Source organism: Gorilla gorilla, chromosome 15 (assembly GCF_029281585.2).
Source record: "Gorilla gorilla gorilla isolate KB3781 chromosome 15, NHGRI_mGorGor1-v2.1_pri, whole genome shotgun sequence".
Taxonomy (NCBI): domain Eukaryota; kingdom Metazoa; phylum Chordata; class Mammalia; order Primates; family Hominidae; genus Gorilla; species Gorilla gorilla.
Window position 1 is genome coordinate 110542500 of NC_073239.2, and position 19800 is coordinate 110562299.

General features: G+C 40.3%; 1 protein-coding gene across 12 annotated transcripts in view; it reads left to right on the top strand.

Annotated features, from left to right (window-relative positions):
- The window catches only part of UNC79 (unc-79 homolog, NALCN channel complex subunit), a 277012-nt gene that overhangs the window by 174999 nt on the left and 82213 nt on the right, over positions 1-19800 (top strand). For 6 of the 12 annotated variants that reach the window (XM_055361283.2, XM_055361282.2, XM_063698138.1 and 3 more), the window contains 5 exons: positions 7057-7343; positions 11388-11570; positions 12480-12642; positions 15184-15333; positions 15913-17133. In XM_055361283.2, coding sequence (XP_055217258.2) covers positions 7057-7343; positions 11388-11570; positions 12480-12642; positions 15184-15333; positions 15913-17133 — 2004 coding nt within the window. The remainder of the gene's footprint in view (positions 1-7056; positions 7344-11387; positions 11571-12479; positions 12643-15183; positions 15334-15912; positions 17134-19800) is intronic. The other 6 variants (XM_063698139.1, XM_063698142.1, XM_063698144.1 and 3 more) reach the window with 3 other exon arrangements.

Sequence of the window (19800 nt, forward strand, 5' to 3'; positions counted from 1 at the left end):
TAAGGAGACTTTAAAAATCATTATGTTTTATAAAAAGGACGTTTGAAAGAGAGGGAGTCCGAAGTGGGAGGAGAGAGAGAAAATCCCAGAGATCATCCAGGCAGACAGCAGATGGTGGCCAAAGTCTTTTCTCTTTTAAAATTGATAAGAAAAAAGGAATAGCAAACATTTGGTAGAGTCCCTCTACCTTGCCTTACACATCGCTCATGTACGCTACTGTGCTGTGATTTTTTTTAAAAGAATAAAAATAAGAACTTCTGATTCAAAGCTTCATTAGAAATATGAAATCCATGCAGTTCCCCTTCAGTGAGGCATTTTTGAGATTGTTCTTAGTCAGTTTCATAAATTATCTTTATTTTACTCTAGCTTGTCTCTTTGTCTTAAAGCTTAGCTGAGAAGCTAGTCTTTCATGATAATTATCTGTTTTAACAATCCAACCCAAGAAGTCCCCTCACATCTCTGTGGGAAAACATGTACATGTGTTTCTTGCAGTTAAAAAAAGCCTTCAGGCATCTAATTATTCCACCAAAAGTGGCCAGATGGAAAAGAGGCAGATAACAGCATTGTTTAAATTAAATATGAAGCTAAAGCTTCAGGAAAGGTAATTTACATGACACCATCATAAGCAAAACTTGCTTAGATATGGAAATAGCTGGCTCAGTTTATAAGGCAATTTCAAACTACTGTAGGGTTCCATTTTTGCATTATTATTTACTGGGCCCTGACTGTTTCTAACTTGGAAGCAAGGACATGCCAGATTTATCATAAGATTGTGGAGAATGGTTTAAGACAGTAATTAAATGGAAACTGAAGAACTTGCTACTTAACGAACATACTTTTTTTGGTCCAAGTAATGAGATCCTCTTTGCGGACCTCTTATTGATTAGACTTGAAATAAAGCAGATGCCCCTTTATACAACAAGATTTAAATTTAATTGCTGTTTAGGTTGAACTTTTTGGCAATGGATTTACAATTGATGACTCTCTGATCTTAACCTTTACATGGTACCCACAGAAAATGGAATAGAAAATTCTGTTTTCTATAGAAAGTATACTCTGCAAGGTTTGCAGAGAGTCACATTCCTCTGTGACTTTTCAAATCAAAGGCTTTGTGCATCTAAATAAAATTCATAGAATCTTATAGCTGAAACATTAGTGATATGTTAACAGTCTCATTTTATAGAGGAAGAAACTGATTCTCACAAAAGAACAAGCTTGTTGGTGACTGATCTGGGTCTCAAACCCAGAGGTCCTGAGCTCTGTAACAAGGCAAGTAACTGCCCGTAGGAATTCAGCACCTTCATTTCATCCTAATTGATGGGATACACAATCTTTTTAACTGCTGCTAATCTACAATTTGTATGATTAGACGTAAGGAGTACTTTCACTGGTGCTGTAAGAACCAGGAAATTTTGTCTTCATGTATTTAGAATACTGATGAAGATTAATTGAATAGAATGCAGCAGTTGTTATGTTATATAAGCACAATACTGAACTAATGGTATCAATCCCATGTGAACATAGGGTGCTTAATTATATCATGTTCCTCATCACCTGGAACGCATAATTAAATAATGATAATCCTTCCTGTATATATAGTATCTCTTTACTTACAGGAAAACTAATGTAGTGAGGGATTAAGTGATTCTGCTTTGGTGATTGCTTAAGGTCACATATGACTAACTAGTTAGGATCAGAACTGATGCTGGCATCCAAGGGATTTGGCTTTCTTTCTTTCTACCACAACTACCTCTTGATGAACTGGTCTTAGGGTATTTCTGCCCTGTGGGACGTGAGGACACCAGTCTGGTTATGGAGTTGGCCTGGGCTTTCAGGCCTGCTACAGAGTGGCTTAAGGCCATGAGTGTCCAGACCAAAAGACTTTGCCAGTTAGGACCCCAGATTGGTCCAGAGCTATCCCCATCTCTCGTGGGACTCGCGTACTCCAAGTTCTGCCTCAGCCTGCAGAGAAAACTGGAGATCTCTTGGCCTGCATTTGTATCCATAAGAGAAGGTGCCCAGTACTGTTAGGATCAATAAAGCACTCTTGCATTGACCTTTCCTGTCTCCTTAGTGTCCCAGCCTAGAATTCCAAATAGCTTTTCTTTGGGCTCTTTCTTTCTACAGATGGTTTATGATTCACTTCTTCACTAACTTGCAAAATGCCTATTGACCATTAAGATCCAGTAAGTCAGAGTACAGTTGTTTTTATAGGAATACTGTTGTTTGAAGATATGTTTTTGGGAAGTGACAATTTTTGTTCAACAAATATTACAAATACTCTTTTTGAGATGGGGTCTTGCTATGTGGCTCAGGCTGGTCTTGAGCTTCTGGGCTCAAGGGGTCCTCTCACCTCAGCCTCCCAAGTAGCTTGGATCAGAGGTGTGTGCCACAAATGCTTGTTCAACAGATATTTATTTTTCACCTGCTGGACTAGGAAATATGAAGAATACAAAGATGCTTCGGAAATTTTTATACTCTTAACTTGCTTACGGCCAAGTAAGGGATATTAAGTATGAACATCAGTAAACTCTCATCTTGAGTGAAAGTGACAGTACGTAGGATGAGTCACGTCAAATGCAAAGGGAGGGGAGCTTTCTACCAGCTGGAGACATCAGGGAAGGTCTCATGGACAGGTGGCTTTTCAGCCAGGCTTGATTGGTGGATGAGACATAAACACATGATAATAGGATGTGGAATAGGAAGGAGAAAAGGCAGGGATGGGGATCATAGGAGGATATGAAGTTAGCCACTGCCCCAACTTTCCAGCCCTGCTGTGGATGTGTGCACACACAAGGGAAAACTGAGGTAAGGAAGCAGGGAGATGAGTGAGGCAGTGTAGTGAGAGCTGCCTGTGGAATGGAACCTCATTTATAGTGCTTACTCATTGGCTGCCCTGGACCAAGTGCAGAGTAAGCTCATGGAGGGATCCTTTCTTCCTCTACCTAATTGTCACTTGTTGGTTTGGCAGAGGGATCAGTGAGTCAGTTCACATAGAGAAACGTTCCAATATTCCTGCTGCTTTGGGACTTTATCAATTTTTCTCTTATACAGAATGTAAGCTCTGATGTATTTATTTGAGTTTAGTGCACTTTGACAGACATTTATGTATAATAAGTATCTACTATATGTCAGACATTGGCCCCTATTCTGTGAGGGATATAAAGATGGATAAAATATGTCATTTGCCTTCAAGAAGCCTATGTTCTTATTGGAGTATTAAGGCAAATGAATACGCAAAATGTTCTGCCTTGCATAATTGTCATTGGCCACATGGGAGTTAGGAAAATGCTGAAGGAAATTTTCCTCCATTCTTTTTTTCTCTCCTGTCCTCCCTCCTTTCTTGTCCTTAGAAATTTAAAGAATTTAGGGATCACATCCAATTGCTGAGAGGAATATTGGGTATATCTAATAAGAATGGCTTTTGGGGACCAGTTTATAGCACAAAATTGTTGGGGGAGGGTAGAGAACCACCTTGCAAGGTGAAGAGAGCACGATGAGCAAAGGTGCAAAGAGGGAAAAACGTTGGCTCCATTCTGAGATCCACGAGTAGCCCAGCTTGTAAGAACGTTGACCATTTCGGGTGAAATAATAGGAGATAAGTCTGGAAAAGCAGATCCTGATCCTGCCTGGTTTCAAATCATCTGAATAAATAATGTTGTATTACACTTTGGAGTTTCAATCAGTTACACAGCTCTGTGGGCAGATTGTCATGGAATCAGTCCACATTAAAGGTATGGTAGGAATAGCTTTGCCTCCATAATTATAATTATAAATATATTTTCTCTTTATAGAAAATATAAAGTCAGACCCTTTAACATGTTAAATCTCTATGGTTAGGACAGATATAGGAATTTCACAGACTAGAATTCAATACTATTAAGCTTTTTGTTTTCTTAGAGAGAATGCTTGTAGGCATTTAGTTTTGAAATGGAAATTTCATACCTTTTCTAGGTTAAAACATTAATATTGTCTTTATCGATGGAGAACATTTCAGCTTATCCACAACTCATTTTTCTTAGGGATTTGATTAAAGTAACTTGTCTTTATGAAGAGTGCACCAGTCACAAGCTTACTCTATTTCAAAGAGAGGCAATAAACGAAGTGCAGATTTACAAAGCCCACTCTGGAGGGGTAAATTATTAGAATAAAAAGAGATTAAAATTTTTTTATGCAAAAGTTTCCATAAACATCCTTTTTTCAGTACATTTGTTAAAGATTACTCATTACTTGCTATTCAGGGAAAGCAGCAAACTTAAGATCAGTGAAAATGATCTAGTGAGATGGGCATGTATGAAATGACAGTCATCAGGAAAATATAATGTGATGGGAAAACTCAGGGTTGCACATTGTTTAGAAACATGCCCACTTCTAATGAGAAGAAGAGTTTTTAAATATTTAAGCTGAAGTCTGATGGTCTATTTTCTAGACTTGAATTGGGATGGAAGGAAACGGGCAGGGTCCCAGCTGGGCCTTGCTGGGAGCTCCCTTTCTTCTGTATTGAGGTCCCTTGATTCTCAGCACTATAAAACAAAGGAGCAACTTCCTCTCAAACACTCTTCAGTTCCAATTTTTAACTTTGGGACTTTGGAGTTGAGCCAGTGTGGACATGAGGTGGCTGAGCAGGACTGAGTGATACATGTTCTCTTCAACCTTGCACCCCAGAGCTAAAAGGAATTGAAGATTGAAGCTATATTGTAACAGCCATTACTTGCTGCCACAATAACATTGAACCCTGCAGGGAACCCTGTCATATTCTTGGCCCAAACATGTCCAAAGCAATAATGGCCTTCTAGTTGTAAAGTAATACTCTAGTGGAAAAACAAATCTAGAGTAAATATTTTTCTTTTCTTTTCTTTCTTTCTTTTTTTTTTTTTTGAGACAAGGTCTTGCTTTGTTGCCCAGGCTGGAGTAGAGTGGCATGATCACAGCTCACTGCAGCTTCAACTTCCCAAGCTCAAGTGATCCTCCTGCCTCAGCCTCCCGAGTAGCTGGGACTGCAGGTGTGCACCACCATGTCCAGCTAATTTTTGTATTTTTTGTAGAGACCAGGTCTTGTCATGTTGCCTAGGCTGGTCTCAAACTCCTGGGCTCAAGTGATTCTCCCACCTCGGCCTCCCAAAGTGCTGGGATTACAGATGTGAGCCACTGTGCTCAGCCTGAGTAAACTATTTTTCAATGCTGAAAAAATAGCCCTGTAAACTTTTTCTATTTTGCATTACAAGGATTTACATAGGCATTGTATTTGGTCAAATCATATATTATGAATATTTAATTTAACCACATGCTGTGATGCTTCACCTTTCTAGCCTCTCATTGAAATAGGGTATTCCACATACATTGATTTTTTTCCTGATGCATGCCTAATAAGTAATTATAATATTAACAATTTATTGATCACCCTGCATGTGAAACACTGTAATAAACAAATTCTTAGGTTTTATTTGAATAATTTTTGATAAAAAGTTTCTCTAAAGTGCATCATACATACTCATTCCTTCATGAACAGATTCTATGAGACAGAAAAGTGTGAGTGTCCTGGAATCATACTAAAGTGTGTCAGATGGTTTTCTCTGTATTAGAGGCTCTTACACTAAGCTGCCTCTGTTGCCTCTTCACTTACTGTCAACTATCCCTTCTCAGCAGTTCACTTTTGAACAGACCAACATTCATCTGATTGTCTGGGAAACTCGACCACTAAGCTTGTTACCTTATGTGCAGGTCTGAACTGGTAAATTCCGAATTTGACCTTCATGCTCCTATCCCAGAGAAAAAGTATTTGGGCTTGAGATAGCAAATTTCTGCAATTCCCAGAAACATTTCTTATGCCTCGCTTCTCTTGGCTGTGTCCTGGAAGGCTGAGATTTTGCCAAATTAACTGAGGAGTTAATAGGTATAAATTACTGCCTAACTCTTTGTTGCATCCTTTATACCATAATTATAATGGGTGTAACCAAGGCTTGGTTTATAATGGTTTGTAACGAAAGCTTGTCATCATTTAGTAGAATGTTTCCTTGCAGAATGAGAGATGAGAATGCCAGTGTGCTGATCTAACCCACCAGACAAAACATTTGTTTTCAATTTAGAAATTCTAATGTTGCTTATTAAAAAAAAAAGACAAGAGTATTTTGAATAATCCCCAAACCATAAATATAGAAGAGCAAATATCAGTCTTCCTTCTCCCAAAGTCCTGAACCAAACCTGATAAGAAGGGGCAGAAGAACAAAGAGAGACAAGGTAACTTCTGACTTTGAAAAATAACAGAGAAAGTCAATGTCAGGGAGCTGCTCAGATGCTGTTATTTACTAGGTTAAGAGGAGGCCAAGGGCGAAGGTATTTTTTCTTTCCATGTGAACTTTCCACTCACTTTCATGTGGTGTTTTTCTGTTTTTAAAAGTTCATGCTTCGCTCTCTTTCTGTTTGTGTCCTCTCCCTTCCTTGTATGTTTCTTCTGACATACAGCAGGGCTTATAATTTGCTATTTATAATTTTGGCTATTTCATTTAAAGAGTACCTATTGCTAATATCTCAGGGTTTGGAAAAGATTTGTTTTTTGCACTAGCTGATTAATGAACATAACTAAATTGAGATAATAATTTAAACAAAATAACCCAGTGGTTTTGCCCTCAGTGGATTTTAGACTATAACGTTTTGTAGTTATTCTTACATGCTTATTTTACAAAGCTGGAAGGGAAACTTCCTTTATCACTGAGGATAAAACTTTGCCAACATATTAAAAAATTTGCTAAGTGCAAAATTTATGTAGGCATTTGTCTTGCTGTTTCAGGATAATATTTCTTCATAGCACCCTATTTTTATTCCCATTCCCTAATTCTCCCAGATTACTTGGTTGTTGATGAATACAATAACTTTCACCCCTGGACTAGGGCTCTGCCTACTAGGCCATATTGTGCCTTTAAGTTTCTTAAAGTCTGTCTGGAGCAGAAAATTTTGTAGACACAGAAACAAGGGTGCCTTATCAATATCTAAGAGAGATTTTAGTGTCACTTCACTTGTGAGCGAGCCACCCACTGACAGCCTTTCTTCTACTGACAGGACAACAATCTCCTGAGAATGACAACACCATCAAGGACCTGCTCCCAGAAGATGCTGGGATCGACCACCAGACAGTTCACCAGCTGATTACAGTGCTCATGAAGTTCATGGCCAAGGATGAAAGCAGCGCCGAGTCAGACATCAGCAGTGCAAAGGCCTTCAACACGGTCAAGCGACACCTGTACGTCTTACTCGGCTATGACCAGCAGGAAGGTTGCTTCATGATTGCACCTCAAAAAATGCGCTTGTCAACTTGCTTTAATGCATTCATTGCAGGAATTGCCCAAGTAAGTGTAATAACAGCTTTCAGAAGTCACACCTTTATACTTTTAGTAGAAGCAAGGCATTACATACCATGTAGCCAATGTTGGTTCAGCATAAAGTTTTGTACAAATTGCTTGGTATTATGCAGGAGTATGTGGAGGGGAATGTGAACATTAGTAAGAATTGGGAGCCTGGCTGAGGAATAGTGAGACAGAGAATGACAGAGAGAGAGACTGCGTGCGTGTGTGTGTGTGTGTGTGTGAGAGAGAGAGAGAAAGATGCTAACCTTGTAGCATATGAAGAGTGTCTGTACCTTGATATGATAGTTACATAATCATTTTACTATATTTGGTTTCTTTTTTTTTTTTTTTTTTTGAGACGGAGTCTCGCTCTGTTGCCCAGGCTGGAGTGCAGTGGCGTGATCTCAGCTCGCTGCAAGCTCCGCTTCCCGGGTTCACGCCATTCTCCTGCCTCAGCCTCCCAAATAGCTGGGACTAAAGGCGCCTGCCACCACGCCCAGCTAATTTTTTATATTTTTAGTAGAGATGGGGTTTCATCGTGTTAGCCAGGATGGTCTCGATCTGCTGACCTCGTGATCCACCCATCTCGGCCTCCCAAAGTGCTGGGATTACAGGCGTGAGCCACTAAGCCCGGCCAGTATATTTGGTTTCTAGATCACTGTGCTTATTTTTTTTCAATTACTAACCAAAAATACTTAAATTTGGTTTGTTAATTCTATGTTAGAAATTATAATTTTAGTTTATATTAATTTCAATTGTATCTTACTGAAGAAATCTTTCCAGTTAAAAGGAGGTTCTAATATTCACATGTTCCAATACTTTATTTGGTGTAAAACAGCTAAATTTGGAGCTACGTAAAGCCTTGTCTTCTCTGTGTGTTTCAGCTACTTTCCATTTGGTATTACACACTCAAATTTACATTTATCTATTAAAATTGCCATTTTATCAAACATTTTCATGCACAGTAAAAAAAAAAAAAAAAGAATTGGTAGCCTGGTATCATCAAAGGAGCGTGGGAGATTTTTTTCCTTTTGTAAAATGTACGTACAATTTGCAATTTTAACAGTTTTAAGTGTACAGTTCAGTGGCATTGAGTAATTTTATGTTATTGTGTAACCATCACAAGCATCCATCCTCAGAACTTTTTTATCATCCTAAACTGAAACTCTGTACCCATTAAACAATAAGAGAATATAGGCTTTTTTGTTTGTGTGGTTTTATTTTTATTTATTTATTTATTTATTTATTTATTTATTTATTTATTTTGAGACGGAGTCTCGCTGTGTCGCCAGGCTGGAGTGCAGTGGCGCAATCTCGGCTCACTGCAAGCTCCGCCTCCTGGGTTCAGGCCATTCTCCTGCTTCAGCCTCCGGAATAGCTGGGATCACAGGCGCCCGCCACCACGCTCAGCTAATTTTTTTGTATTTTTAGTAGAGACGAGGTTTCACCATGTTGGTCAGGCTGGTCTTGAGCTCCTGGCCTCAAGTGATCCACCCACCTTGGCCTCCCAAAGTGCTAGAATTACAGGCATGAGCCACGGCGCCCGGCCACTGTTTGTGTGTGTGTGTGTGTGTTTTTTTTTTTTTTTAAATCCTCTTCCTTTTTTGGCTTCAGGTGGAGAGAGTTGAATTAATCATACAACTTAACTTTATGCCACACCATGATCACTGGCTTTTTCATGTGCATCTGCTACTTCTAACTGCTGTATTGCATGCCATGGTGGACAGACACCATACTTTACTCATCCATTCCCCTAGTGATGGACTCATATTGCTCCCAATGCCTCACTACCCCAAACAGTTCAGTAATAAGCATCTTTGTATACACACCATATCAGCCAATGTGAGAATTCCTTAGGGAGATGGATCCAGAAGAATTGCTGGGTGGTAGGGTAAATGTATGCCTAATTTGGTCAGTGCTACAAATCTCACTCTCCAGAACAGCTGCACCAATCTGCAAAGATAGAGGACTTGGGGCTACAGAGATGTGGATATGAATTTCAGCTCCACCTCTGTTATTAGTTGCTAGGGCTTAGGCACTCTCTGCTTGCTTGCTTATTGGTACACAGATTTCCTTTTTTGATAGATTAGAGAAAACATATTGCAAAGCACCTTGATCAATGCCTGTCTCATGGTAGGAACTCAATAGATGATTGCTGTTATTGTCTATTAGCTCAAATAGATTGTAACATAATGAACAAAGATGAGCAACGTGAGAGCAATGTGCGTGTAGTCGTCCTGTGCTGATGCTGATAACTGGATGGATCACCGCTTTTTCTCAGCTGTCACTGTTTCAGATACCAAAGCCTCCCTCCCTCTTCTCCCCACCCTCTAAATCCACATTATGCATGTCTACTTTAGAAATATAAGCTAAAATCAAGGCTGGGCATGGTGGCTCATGCCTGTAATCCCAGCACTTTGGTAGGCCGAGGTGGGAGGATCACGAGGTCAGGAGTTCGAAACCTGCCTGGCCAATATGGTGAAACCCTGTCTCTACTAAAAATACAAAAATTAGCTGGGTGTGGTGCCGTGTGCCTGTAGTCCCAGCTCCATGGGAGACTGAGGCAGGTGAATCGCTGGAACCTGGGAGGTAGAGTTGCAGTGAGCCAAGATTGCACCACTAAACTCCAGCCTGGGCGACAGAGTGAGACTCCATCTCAAAAAAAAAAAAAAAAAAAAAAAGAAAAGAAGAAAAGAAAAAAAGAAATATAAGCTAAAAATTAAAAATTAAATTTTTATATGGGGTTTGTATAACTCCAGAAAACCCGTGTCAAAAATAACTTCCTAACATTTTGGCATATATTGCTCTCTCCAAATTTATACACATACATAATTTCATACTCACATATGTATGTCCGTGCATTTTTACAATAATAAGTTCATATTATACATACTGATATATATGCCACCTTTTAAAAATTTTTTTATTTCAATGGGTTTTTGGCGAACAGGTGGTGTTTGCTTACATGGTTAAGTTCTTTAGTGGTGATTTCTGAGATTTTGGTGCAACCTTTTTAAACCTAAAATTATGAAGTTTATATCATGTAAATAAATTTGTATCATATTCTGTATAGTGGCTACATAGTTTTCTGTAGTTATACAAACAGTATTTTGTTTATCTAATCCCATATTATTGAATATGGAGGTTGTTTTCAGTTTGGGGTGACTATAAACAAAGCCATGTTGAATTTCTTTATACATACATTTTGGAACACTTGTCTGATTATGTCTTTGGGATATATTTAATGGCTGTATTAGAGGGTATGTGCTTTTTCTTTCTTTCTTTTTTCCTTTTTTTTTTTTTTTTTTTTTGAGACAGGGTCTCACACTGGTAGCCCAGGCTGGAGTGCAGTGGTGTGATCATGGCTCACTGCAGCCTCGACCTCCCAGGCTCAGAGGATCCTCCCAGCTCAACCTCCCGAGTAGCTAGGACTATAGGTGTGTGCCACCACACCGAATTAACTTATTGTATTTTTGGTAGAGACAGGGTTTCGCCGTGTTGCCTGAGCATACTCTTGGGCTCAAGCAATCTATCTGCCTCGGCCTCCTAAAGTGCTGGGATTGCAGGCATGAGCCACTGCACCTGGCATATGCTTTTTCTTATTCCTGAATATATATTACTAAATTGTTCTCCTGAAAGATTGTATCAAGTTTGGTTGGTATAATACTTGGTTCAGATTGAACCAAGTATTGCCGGTCGTCTAGGAATTCCCATTTCTGCAGGTGGTTACCAATACTAGGTTTCTTCATTGTCTAGTTTAACTCTGGTTAATAGTTGAATGGACAAAATTTTATTTTCAATAGGTACTGAAACAAATAATTAATTAGACTAAAACTATTTTCATTTACAGGTTTCAAAAATTTTTTGTGAGATTGGACTTTTCCTCCTTCTTGCGTACTAGCCATTACTTTTAATATTCTGTGGGATGCCTGTTAAATATTTTGCCTGTTAAAACTTTTAACCACTGGGATGGCTCAAATTTTTCCTTTTGACTTCTGAGTGTTCTTTGTAGTTTTCCATCAGTTATTAATATTTTTTCTATTTCAGGTTATGGACTATAACATTAACTTGGGAAAACACCTTCTCCCCTTAGTGGTTCAGGTGCTCAAATACTGCTCTTGTCCTCAACTCCGGCATTATTTCCAACAGCCGCCTCGTTGCTCCCTCTGGTCCCTAAAGCCTCACATCCGGCAGATGTGGTTGAAGGCCTTGCTTGTCATCCTTTACAAGGTGAGCTGGGTGGTCACTGCTGTTTTGGATGCAATAGTTCTCTTAGAGAGCATATGGCATTAGGAGAACACCTGAGTCTTTAGTTGAAAATTTTGTAGAATAGAAGTTTGACCTTCAGAAGGAAGATCAGGATATGCAATTACTGTTAAGAACCAAAGAGCTATTGAAATGAAAATAGAAATGGGAGGCCCTGTTAATATATGCTCTAGAAATGTTTAAAACAAAGCATGATAAATGGTAGGCTACTGATCAAGAACCTCTGTTTATACTCAGTCTTGTATTTTGTCTAAGTATTAATTATTATTTCAGAAAACAAAAGATATCTGAAATTGTATTCATCCACTAAATGTTTATGCCAGATAATTTTCTTGAAAAGAAATGTAACTATGAACTGGCATGCATTGCTGTCAGTGGTTTGGTGAAGGAGGAAATGAATATGATCCCTTGTAAAAATAAGGCCATGGGGGAGGGCGTGGTGGCTCACTCCTGTAATCCCAGCACTTATGGGAGGCCAAGGTGGGTAGGTTGCCTGACTCTGGGAGTTTGAGCCCAGCCTGAGCAACATGGCGAAATCCCATCTCTACAAAAAATTAGCCAAGCATGGTTGCACGTGCCTGGTCCCACCTACTTGGGAGGCTGAGGTGGGAGGATCACCTGAGTCCGGTAGGTTGAGGCTGCAGTGAGCTATGATCACGCCACAGCACTCCAACCTGGGCGACAGAGTGAGACCCTGTCTCTAACTAAACAAATAAATAAGGTCATGAGCAGAATTTGTTTCTACTTCTCTCTCTCTCTCATATATATATTTATCCCCAAGAGATACTGCAAAAAGTATCCAGCAAGATCAGGTGGAAAAGCTTACCCTCTAAAATAACCATTTATCTTTTTCTCTCTCGTTTCATTGGGCAGTATCCATACCGAGACTGTGATATCAGCAAGATCCTGCTGCATCTGATTCACATAACAGTCAATACACTCAATGCGCAGTATCATAGCTGCAAGCCCCATGCCACAGCAGGACCTTTGTACAGTGACAACAGTAACATAAGCAGATACAGCGAAAAAGAAAAAGGTACATATCTAAATTCTATCCCAAACCTAGCTTCAATACATAATAGATTTCTGGACAATGTTTTCTTAGGAGATAGAAGAGTGTTCCCAGATATCATTCTGGAGTAAAAAAAAAAATCACTTTCTTAATTTTCCAACTTTCCATGAATGTTGCTGCTTTAACTTTGAAATTGAGCATTCAAGAGGAATAAATGATGTGCTTCCAAAGCCTGTATCGTAAGAAATAATATTTTGTAAAATATTTTCTGCTGTTTGAATCAGGAGCCTTTGTAAGCCTTTTCTTACGTGTTAGAAGCATCTCGTTTTGGGGCTATAAAATAAGTCTTGGTTGGCACACAGTGGAGCCATTCTTTGTAGGTCTCTAGTTTGCCCTGGTCTTTGTGCTCATAGAGTTTCAATGGAGTCTAGGTTTGCTGAAGTGCTTTTTCCTAGACTTTTAATTTAATACAAAGTGATTCAAGGCAAGGGAAATGAAACATTTTTGCTGCATAGGTGTAAGCTATCTCCATTATCAACACTTTTTCTATTGCTACCTTTTTCTAAAAGGGGGCAGTAGAATGCAACTTTAGCTAGAGTAAAATTGCAGCCTGTTTTCAGGTGAGACACGAAGAACCAGGGTGTATATTTTTAGTTTTTAGTATAAGTCACGGCTGACTAGATTTTAAATTGACATCATTTAATCTAGTCTTTGGAGAAAACCAAGTGTCCAGTGACCCTTTATGAGGTTAGTAGAGTCTGTTTTAGTAGGACTGCTCTGGAGATACCTCAAAAGTATAAATTGTACCAGTGTTCCTCTGTTTGTTATTGCTGAAAGTTCCAAAAATCTAGTTTGGCTACAGACGGAACTCGAGAACTAGGTTCTTTAAGTTCTGGTACCATTCAGATCCCTCCTAAAAAATATCTTGTCTACCAGTTTAGGGTTTAGTCTCTGGCAAATTGGGGAGATCTGTTAAGCTATGGATGTTTTCAGCGTGGGCTTAGTGTTTGGGCCAAACCCTGATGAACCTTTGTGGATGGGAGGCGCCATCTTGTGGTCTTTCAGTCTTGATTGTTCAATGCATTTTGAAAATTGTTTCAAAGTTATGTAATGCAAGTCACGTAACTATTGGTTGGAAAAACTGCATTTTTCGAAGGATATTTTTCCAAAAAGGAAATAGAGAAGTAAAACAGATTATTGTGTTGCATTTCCCCAGAAACATGGGAATTTGATAGGCATTCCCATCTTTGTGGAAGTTCACTGGGTTTAAAAACAAATTCATTTTGATTAACATTTATTTTTGTTTAATTAAAAAGTTTAGTATGGTTATTTCATCTAAAATTTACTACTTCAAGTTTCATTTACTTGTAGAATTTTGTGCATTAGAACAGGGTCAGTCCTTAAAACTTGATGTATATACTGCCCTTATGCTAAAAAAAACCTTGAATAATCATAATCGCACCTGAGTCTCATTTGTCATATAGGTAGATGTAAATACAGGCCAAACATTATGAGTTCAGTGATATTCAACTTGAATAGTAGGTAAACTCATTTGTGATGCTATTAAATGCATTTTAGTAGCCTTTTGTGTTGCCACTTTGTACGTGGCTTTGGCCTTTCAAAAGGACGAAAGAAGAAAATTGGTTAAGTAAACTTTATGGGTTTCAACATATCAACTCTTTCCTCATTAACATATTTTGGGGTTTATCTTGGATTTAAATTGGCCACATGGGTATAGAAGGGAGGATGTAGAAACAAGTTCAATAGGCACTCGAAGTGACCGGTTTGTTTATGTAGGATTAGGGATCATAAGTGTCAAAGATTCTTTCTGGGATTCATGAGATCCATAATAGTTACACGTGGTAAACTCCTCAGAGAAGAGTCTTACTTTAATAGGAGGAAATGTTATTTTCTGTTTTCTTTTTCCTTTGTTTACTCTTTCAGTCCATAATCATTCGTGGAGCTTTTGAGATGACAAGTGGCTTTTCTAAGCTTTTTCTGTGTGTTGCGTGTCTCATTATCAAATGTAGAGTACAGTATTTTGCATTCACACCGTATAAGGTGCATGTACTGTTAGGCTGTGTCTATGCCAGTTACCAAATCCCAGAAAGGCAGATTTTTTTTTTCTTTTTTGGAAAGCCCAAGATCCACTCATTTTGTTTAATTTCCTTTTGCCAAATCAGCCTGAAAATCCACGCAAAGCAGGCAAGTCCAAGCAGTGTCACAGGCTCCTGGAAAAAGTAGCTGACATCTGTGTGTCATCTGGTGTTAAGCGCACTGGAAAAGTTTCGCAAAAAGGCGCTATTGGACTCTCAAGAAGCCTCTCTTTAAAAATGCTGCCAATTGTCATGTGAAAAGTGATGGGCAATCTTGTAACAGCTTGCTCTGTCCAATAGATGGAGAATTTGATGCCTGGATGAAATACCAACCCATGGCTAGACTTGGGCTGGTGCAGAAACTACCCCAGACCTTGTTCCGTAATGCTTTCATTGAAATGCTTGTGTAGACACAGCCTAAGAGAGAATAACCTCTTAAGTGTAATTTTGACTTTCTCTCCCCAATTAGAAGAAGATAGTGTTTTTGATGAATCTGATATTCATGATACACCTACTGGACCCTGCAATAAAGAGTCTCAAACTTTTTTTGCAAGATTGAAAAGAATAGGCGGCAGCAAAATGGTGAAATATCAGCCGGTTGAGATGAATGTTCAGAGAAGTATGAATTTTTTCTCTTAGTAATTTTATGCAGAAATGTTGTACTCTACCGTTTGTTTGGGGTGAAATCTTAATTTTATTATGTTACTACACATTTTAATACCGTTGATTTATATATATGTATGCACAAACAGTATATATATATACACATTTATATATATACGTGAATCGACAGATACATCATTAATGTCATGATCGTCTTTGAGAGCCATTGCTTGATTTGATTTGTTGCAAAATGTTTGCTTCTCTTCCACACGATTTGAATACAGTTTCCTAGATCTGCCTCAGCCAAAAAATGATCCCCTCTCCTTTGCACAAATGAACAGAGCTGAGGAATTATCCCGAAGCCCGATTTTGGAAATCAGATCTTAAACTGCCATTTTGGTTTCTTTCATTCGTAAATTTTCCAGTTTTTGAAATTAGAACGAACCTTACAAAAACTTGGCCAGAAAGTTCGTTTTCCCTCCTGGTGGAGCTGGGATTGTGATGATGATTTATGGCAATTGTATGCCCAAGGATGAGGGGAAAAAATGGTGAAATCTCCAAGTAAAATAGTACTAGCTTTTTCTGTTTTGATCAGGTGAAATAGAACTGGCTGAATATAGAGAGACGGGTGCATTACAAGACAGCCTTCTCCACTGTGTGAGAGAAGAAAGCATTCCGAAAAAAAAGCTACGCTCTTTCAAACAAAAATCTCTTGATATAGGGAATGCAGACTCGCTTTTGTTTACATTAGACGAACATCGTAGGAAGTCGTGCATAGATCGGTGTGACATAGAGAAGCCTCCGACCCAAGCTGCCTATATCGCACAAAGACCAAACGACCCTGGACGTTCTAGACAGAACTCTGCTACGAGGCCTGACAATAGTGAAATCCCCGAGAACCCAGCTATGGAAGGGTTTCCAGATGCTCGAAGGCCTGTCATACCAGAGGTTAGGTTAAACTGTATGGAGACTTTCGAGGTGAAAGTTGACTCGCCGGTAAAGCCTGCTCCTAAAGAGGATTTAGATCTGATAGATCTATCCTCAGATTCAACCTCGGGGCCTGAAAAACACTCTATACTCTCAACCTCCGACAGCGACTCTCTTGTATTTGAGCCTCTTCCCCCTCTCAGAATAGTCGAGAGTGACGAAGAAGAGGAGACGATGAACCAAGGCGATGACGGCCCCTCCGGTAAAAATGCTGCCTCTTCTCCCTCCGTCCCCAGCCATCCCTCCGTCCTCAGCCTGAGCACAACTCCGCTTGTACAAGTAAGTGTGGAGGATTGTTCCAAAGACTTTTCTTCTAAGGACTCAGGAAATAATCAGTCAGCAGGGAACACTGACTCTGCCCTCATCACTCTGGAAGACCCTATGGACGCCGAAGGATCCTCAAAGCCAGAGGAGCTGCCAGAGTTCTCCTGCGGTAGCCCACTGACGCTGAAGCAAAAACGAGACCTCCTTCAGAAGTCGTTTGCTCTCCCCGAGATGTCACTGGATGATCACCCTGACCCGGGCACTGAGGGGGAGAAGCCTGGGGAGCTAATGCCAAGTTCAGGGGCAAAAACCGTCCTCCTCAAAGTTCCCGAAGATGCAGAGAACCCCACAGAAAGTGAGAAGCCTGATACCAGTGCAGAATCTGATACAGAACAGAATCATGAAAGGAAGGTGGAAGAGGATGGAGCTGAGGAATCCGAATTTAAGATTCAGATTGTTCCCAGGCAGAGGAAGCAGAGGAAGATTGCTGTCAGTGCTATCCAGAGAGAGTACCTCGACATCTCCTTCAACATTCTAGACAAACTGGGAGAACAGAAAGATCCAGGTAAGCTCGCCTCTCTTCTTTCTCTCAGCCTTAACTTTAAGTTTGTGCATCTTGTTTGATAGGGTACCGGCACTGAATATGCATCAGACTCAAACTCTTATAATGTCAGGGTGTGACATTATAATGGCTTCTCAGTCACTCTGAATCCTTCCTGTTTAATGGACAATGTTGGATGCAGATGTGGTTCTACTGGCTCCATAAATGTTTCTGTTTTTGTTGTTTTAAACTCTGCAGTCAATTCTTGACCACCCTTGGCAATGAGATGCATTGGTTAATTTGTATCAGGATAATCCAGGTATCATCTCAGCCTTCCTCAAACAGCAAAAGTCATTAACTTGAACTCTTTGCTTTCTTTTTTTCTCTGCCCTGTGCTAGTGAGCTATGATATAGTCCAAAGAAGGAACCAATGTGAAGGCTAAAATAAAGCAAAGAGTGCCCTAGAATGATTAAGAATTGACTGTATAATCATTTACAGGGCATACAGCTGATTGTAGATACTAACCAAATATCAGAAACCAAAAAATACCAGTTACAGCCTAGACCCTAACCCATGGTCATCACTTGGTGATGGAGTTATCACAGCCCATGGGTTTCCTGCCTCAGGGCCATTTCTTGTGTTTGCTTGGAGGCATTGTTTCTAAGAAAGATAACTTGAAAGAGATGGCAAGCCCATGATCCACCTCATCCTATAACAGTCTTCTGTAATGTTACCGCAACACTGATCAGAACCCATCTTCATTTCTTAGTTCAGATCTTTTAAAAAAAGTTAATGGGGCTGGGCATAGTGGTTCATGCCTGTAATCCCAGCATTTTGGGAGGCTGAGGCGGGCAGATCATGAGATCAAGAGATCAAGACCATCCTGGCCAACATAGTGAAACCCCGTCTCTACTAAGAATACAAAAATTAGTTGGGCGTGGTGGCGCACGCCTATCATCCCAGCTACTCAGGAGGCTGAGGCAGGGGAATTGCTTGAACCTGGGAGGCGGAGGTTACAGTGAGGTGAGATCGTGCCACTGCACTCCAGCCTGGTGACAGAGTGAGACTCCGTCTAAAAAAATAAAATAAAATAAAAAAGTTAATGGGACTTTAGAAAAAATGGAATTGGCTAGGGATGATTATTTTAGTAGATACATAGACTGTGGAATGTTAAAAACTGGTGAAGGTCTTAAAGACCTCTAGCCTAGCCCCTCATATTATACAGGAAGATACCGAGGCTTAGAGGAGGGGATGCACCAGGTCACATGGCCAGACAGAAGCAGTGCCTGATTCTAGTCACGTTTTCCCGCTGTTCCACACAAAAGCCACTTCTAAGGGAATGCAGTCGGCTTTTTTATTTGCCCCAGGCATTTCCAGAGGTTTCTAGCTGCCCTCTAGCTCCTAGGACAGAGCTGTCTACCTCAAAAACGCGCTGTAAAAATCTGTTGAATGAACATTGGCGTGTTCGGAAAGGGTCATGCTCCAGCCAGGCAGGGAAAAAACGGTCCTTGTTCATAACAAGAAAGTTTAAGAAGTTAAGAAGGCTTTCAGGGAAACTGGGACACCTTTTTATTGTTTGGGGCCAGGAACATGGTTGCACATGGAAGGAGGAGGGCATTGACCTAGAAATGATAGAGGTCTATAGGGCTGGTGCATACGAAGCTGAGGTCTACAGGGTGAGTCTCTGTGATGTGTAGGTTGTATGTAGGTTCTAGCGTGCAGGTTTGTGTGTGCAGCTGTGTTGGCTTCTTTATTCACCCTTATGTTTGATTGTTCCCCAGACTACCAGGGAGGAAATTATTTGTTAACAGAACAGGGGAAAAATACATGATAGTTATAACATGTCTTTAAAATGGCATAATATTATTTTACTGTCATCATAATTGTATGTCTCCATAAGGCTTTGCCTCCCACTGACTCTGATCTGATCTCTTCTGCCCCTCCTTGCTGGGCATGGGAAGGAGTCCCGTGTGCTCAGAGCATGACCCAGGCGTCCCCAGACTTTCCTGCGTCCATCATCAGGAGTGAGGGAGGCCCATACACTTGCCCCTCCAAACCCTCCCAAACGCACAGCCTTGCCCCCGCTAACTGCCAGGAGTCCAGGACTAATCTCACTGTGCACTTCACTCTGTTTACGTCAGTCCCTAGAGTACTGGGTCGTCCTCCATATCCCTCACTCAGAGCTCCACAAGGCCTTGCATACCTTCTGTTCTGAAGCTTTCTCCTTCGTTACCCTGACTCCTGAAACCCTTCCCCTGTGTCCTAGGAAATTCATGGTCCTTGATGAGCAAAATCCCTCACACACATTCTCCTCTATTTCCCTTACCTTCTGAGTCTAATGGAAGCCCAGCTTTCCCTGAGGACATTGCTTTCCCTACAGCCCATGTCACTGGACTTGGCCAGGGGCAGCATCTTCCTTGCTCCACAGTGCCCCTTTCAGACCCTTCCCTTCTTGTCTCTAGAAACCCCCTCTCTGAGCTGCATACCCTCAGATCACGGCACCCACTACTTGCATTGCTGCATCATCACGAACCCTGGCTCTTCCTCACTTGTTGACAAATTTGATTCATGGCCCTTCTTATTCTTTCCTAAATTATTCCTGTCTTAATTCGTGTGGATTTTAATATTAGTGTAGATGACACTTGGTTTCCTTGAATGCATCTTCTCCAGCGATTGTTTTTTTATCCTCC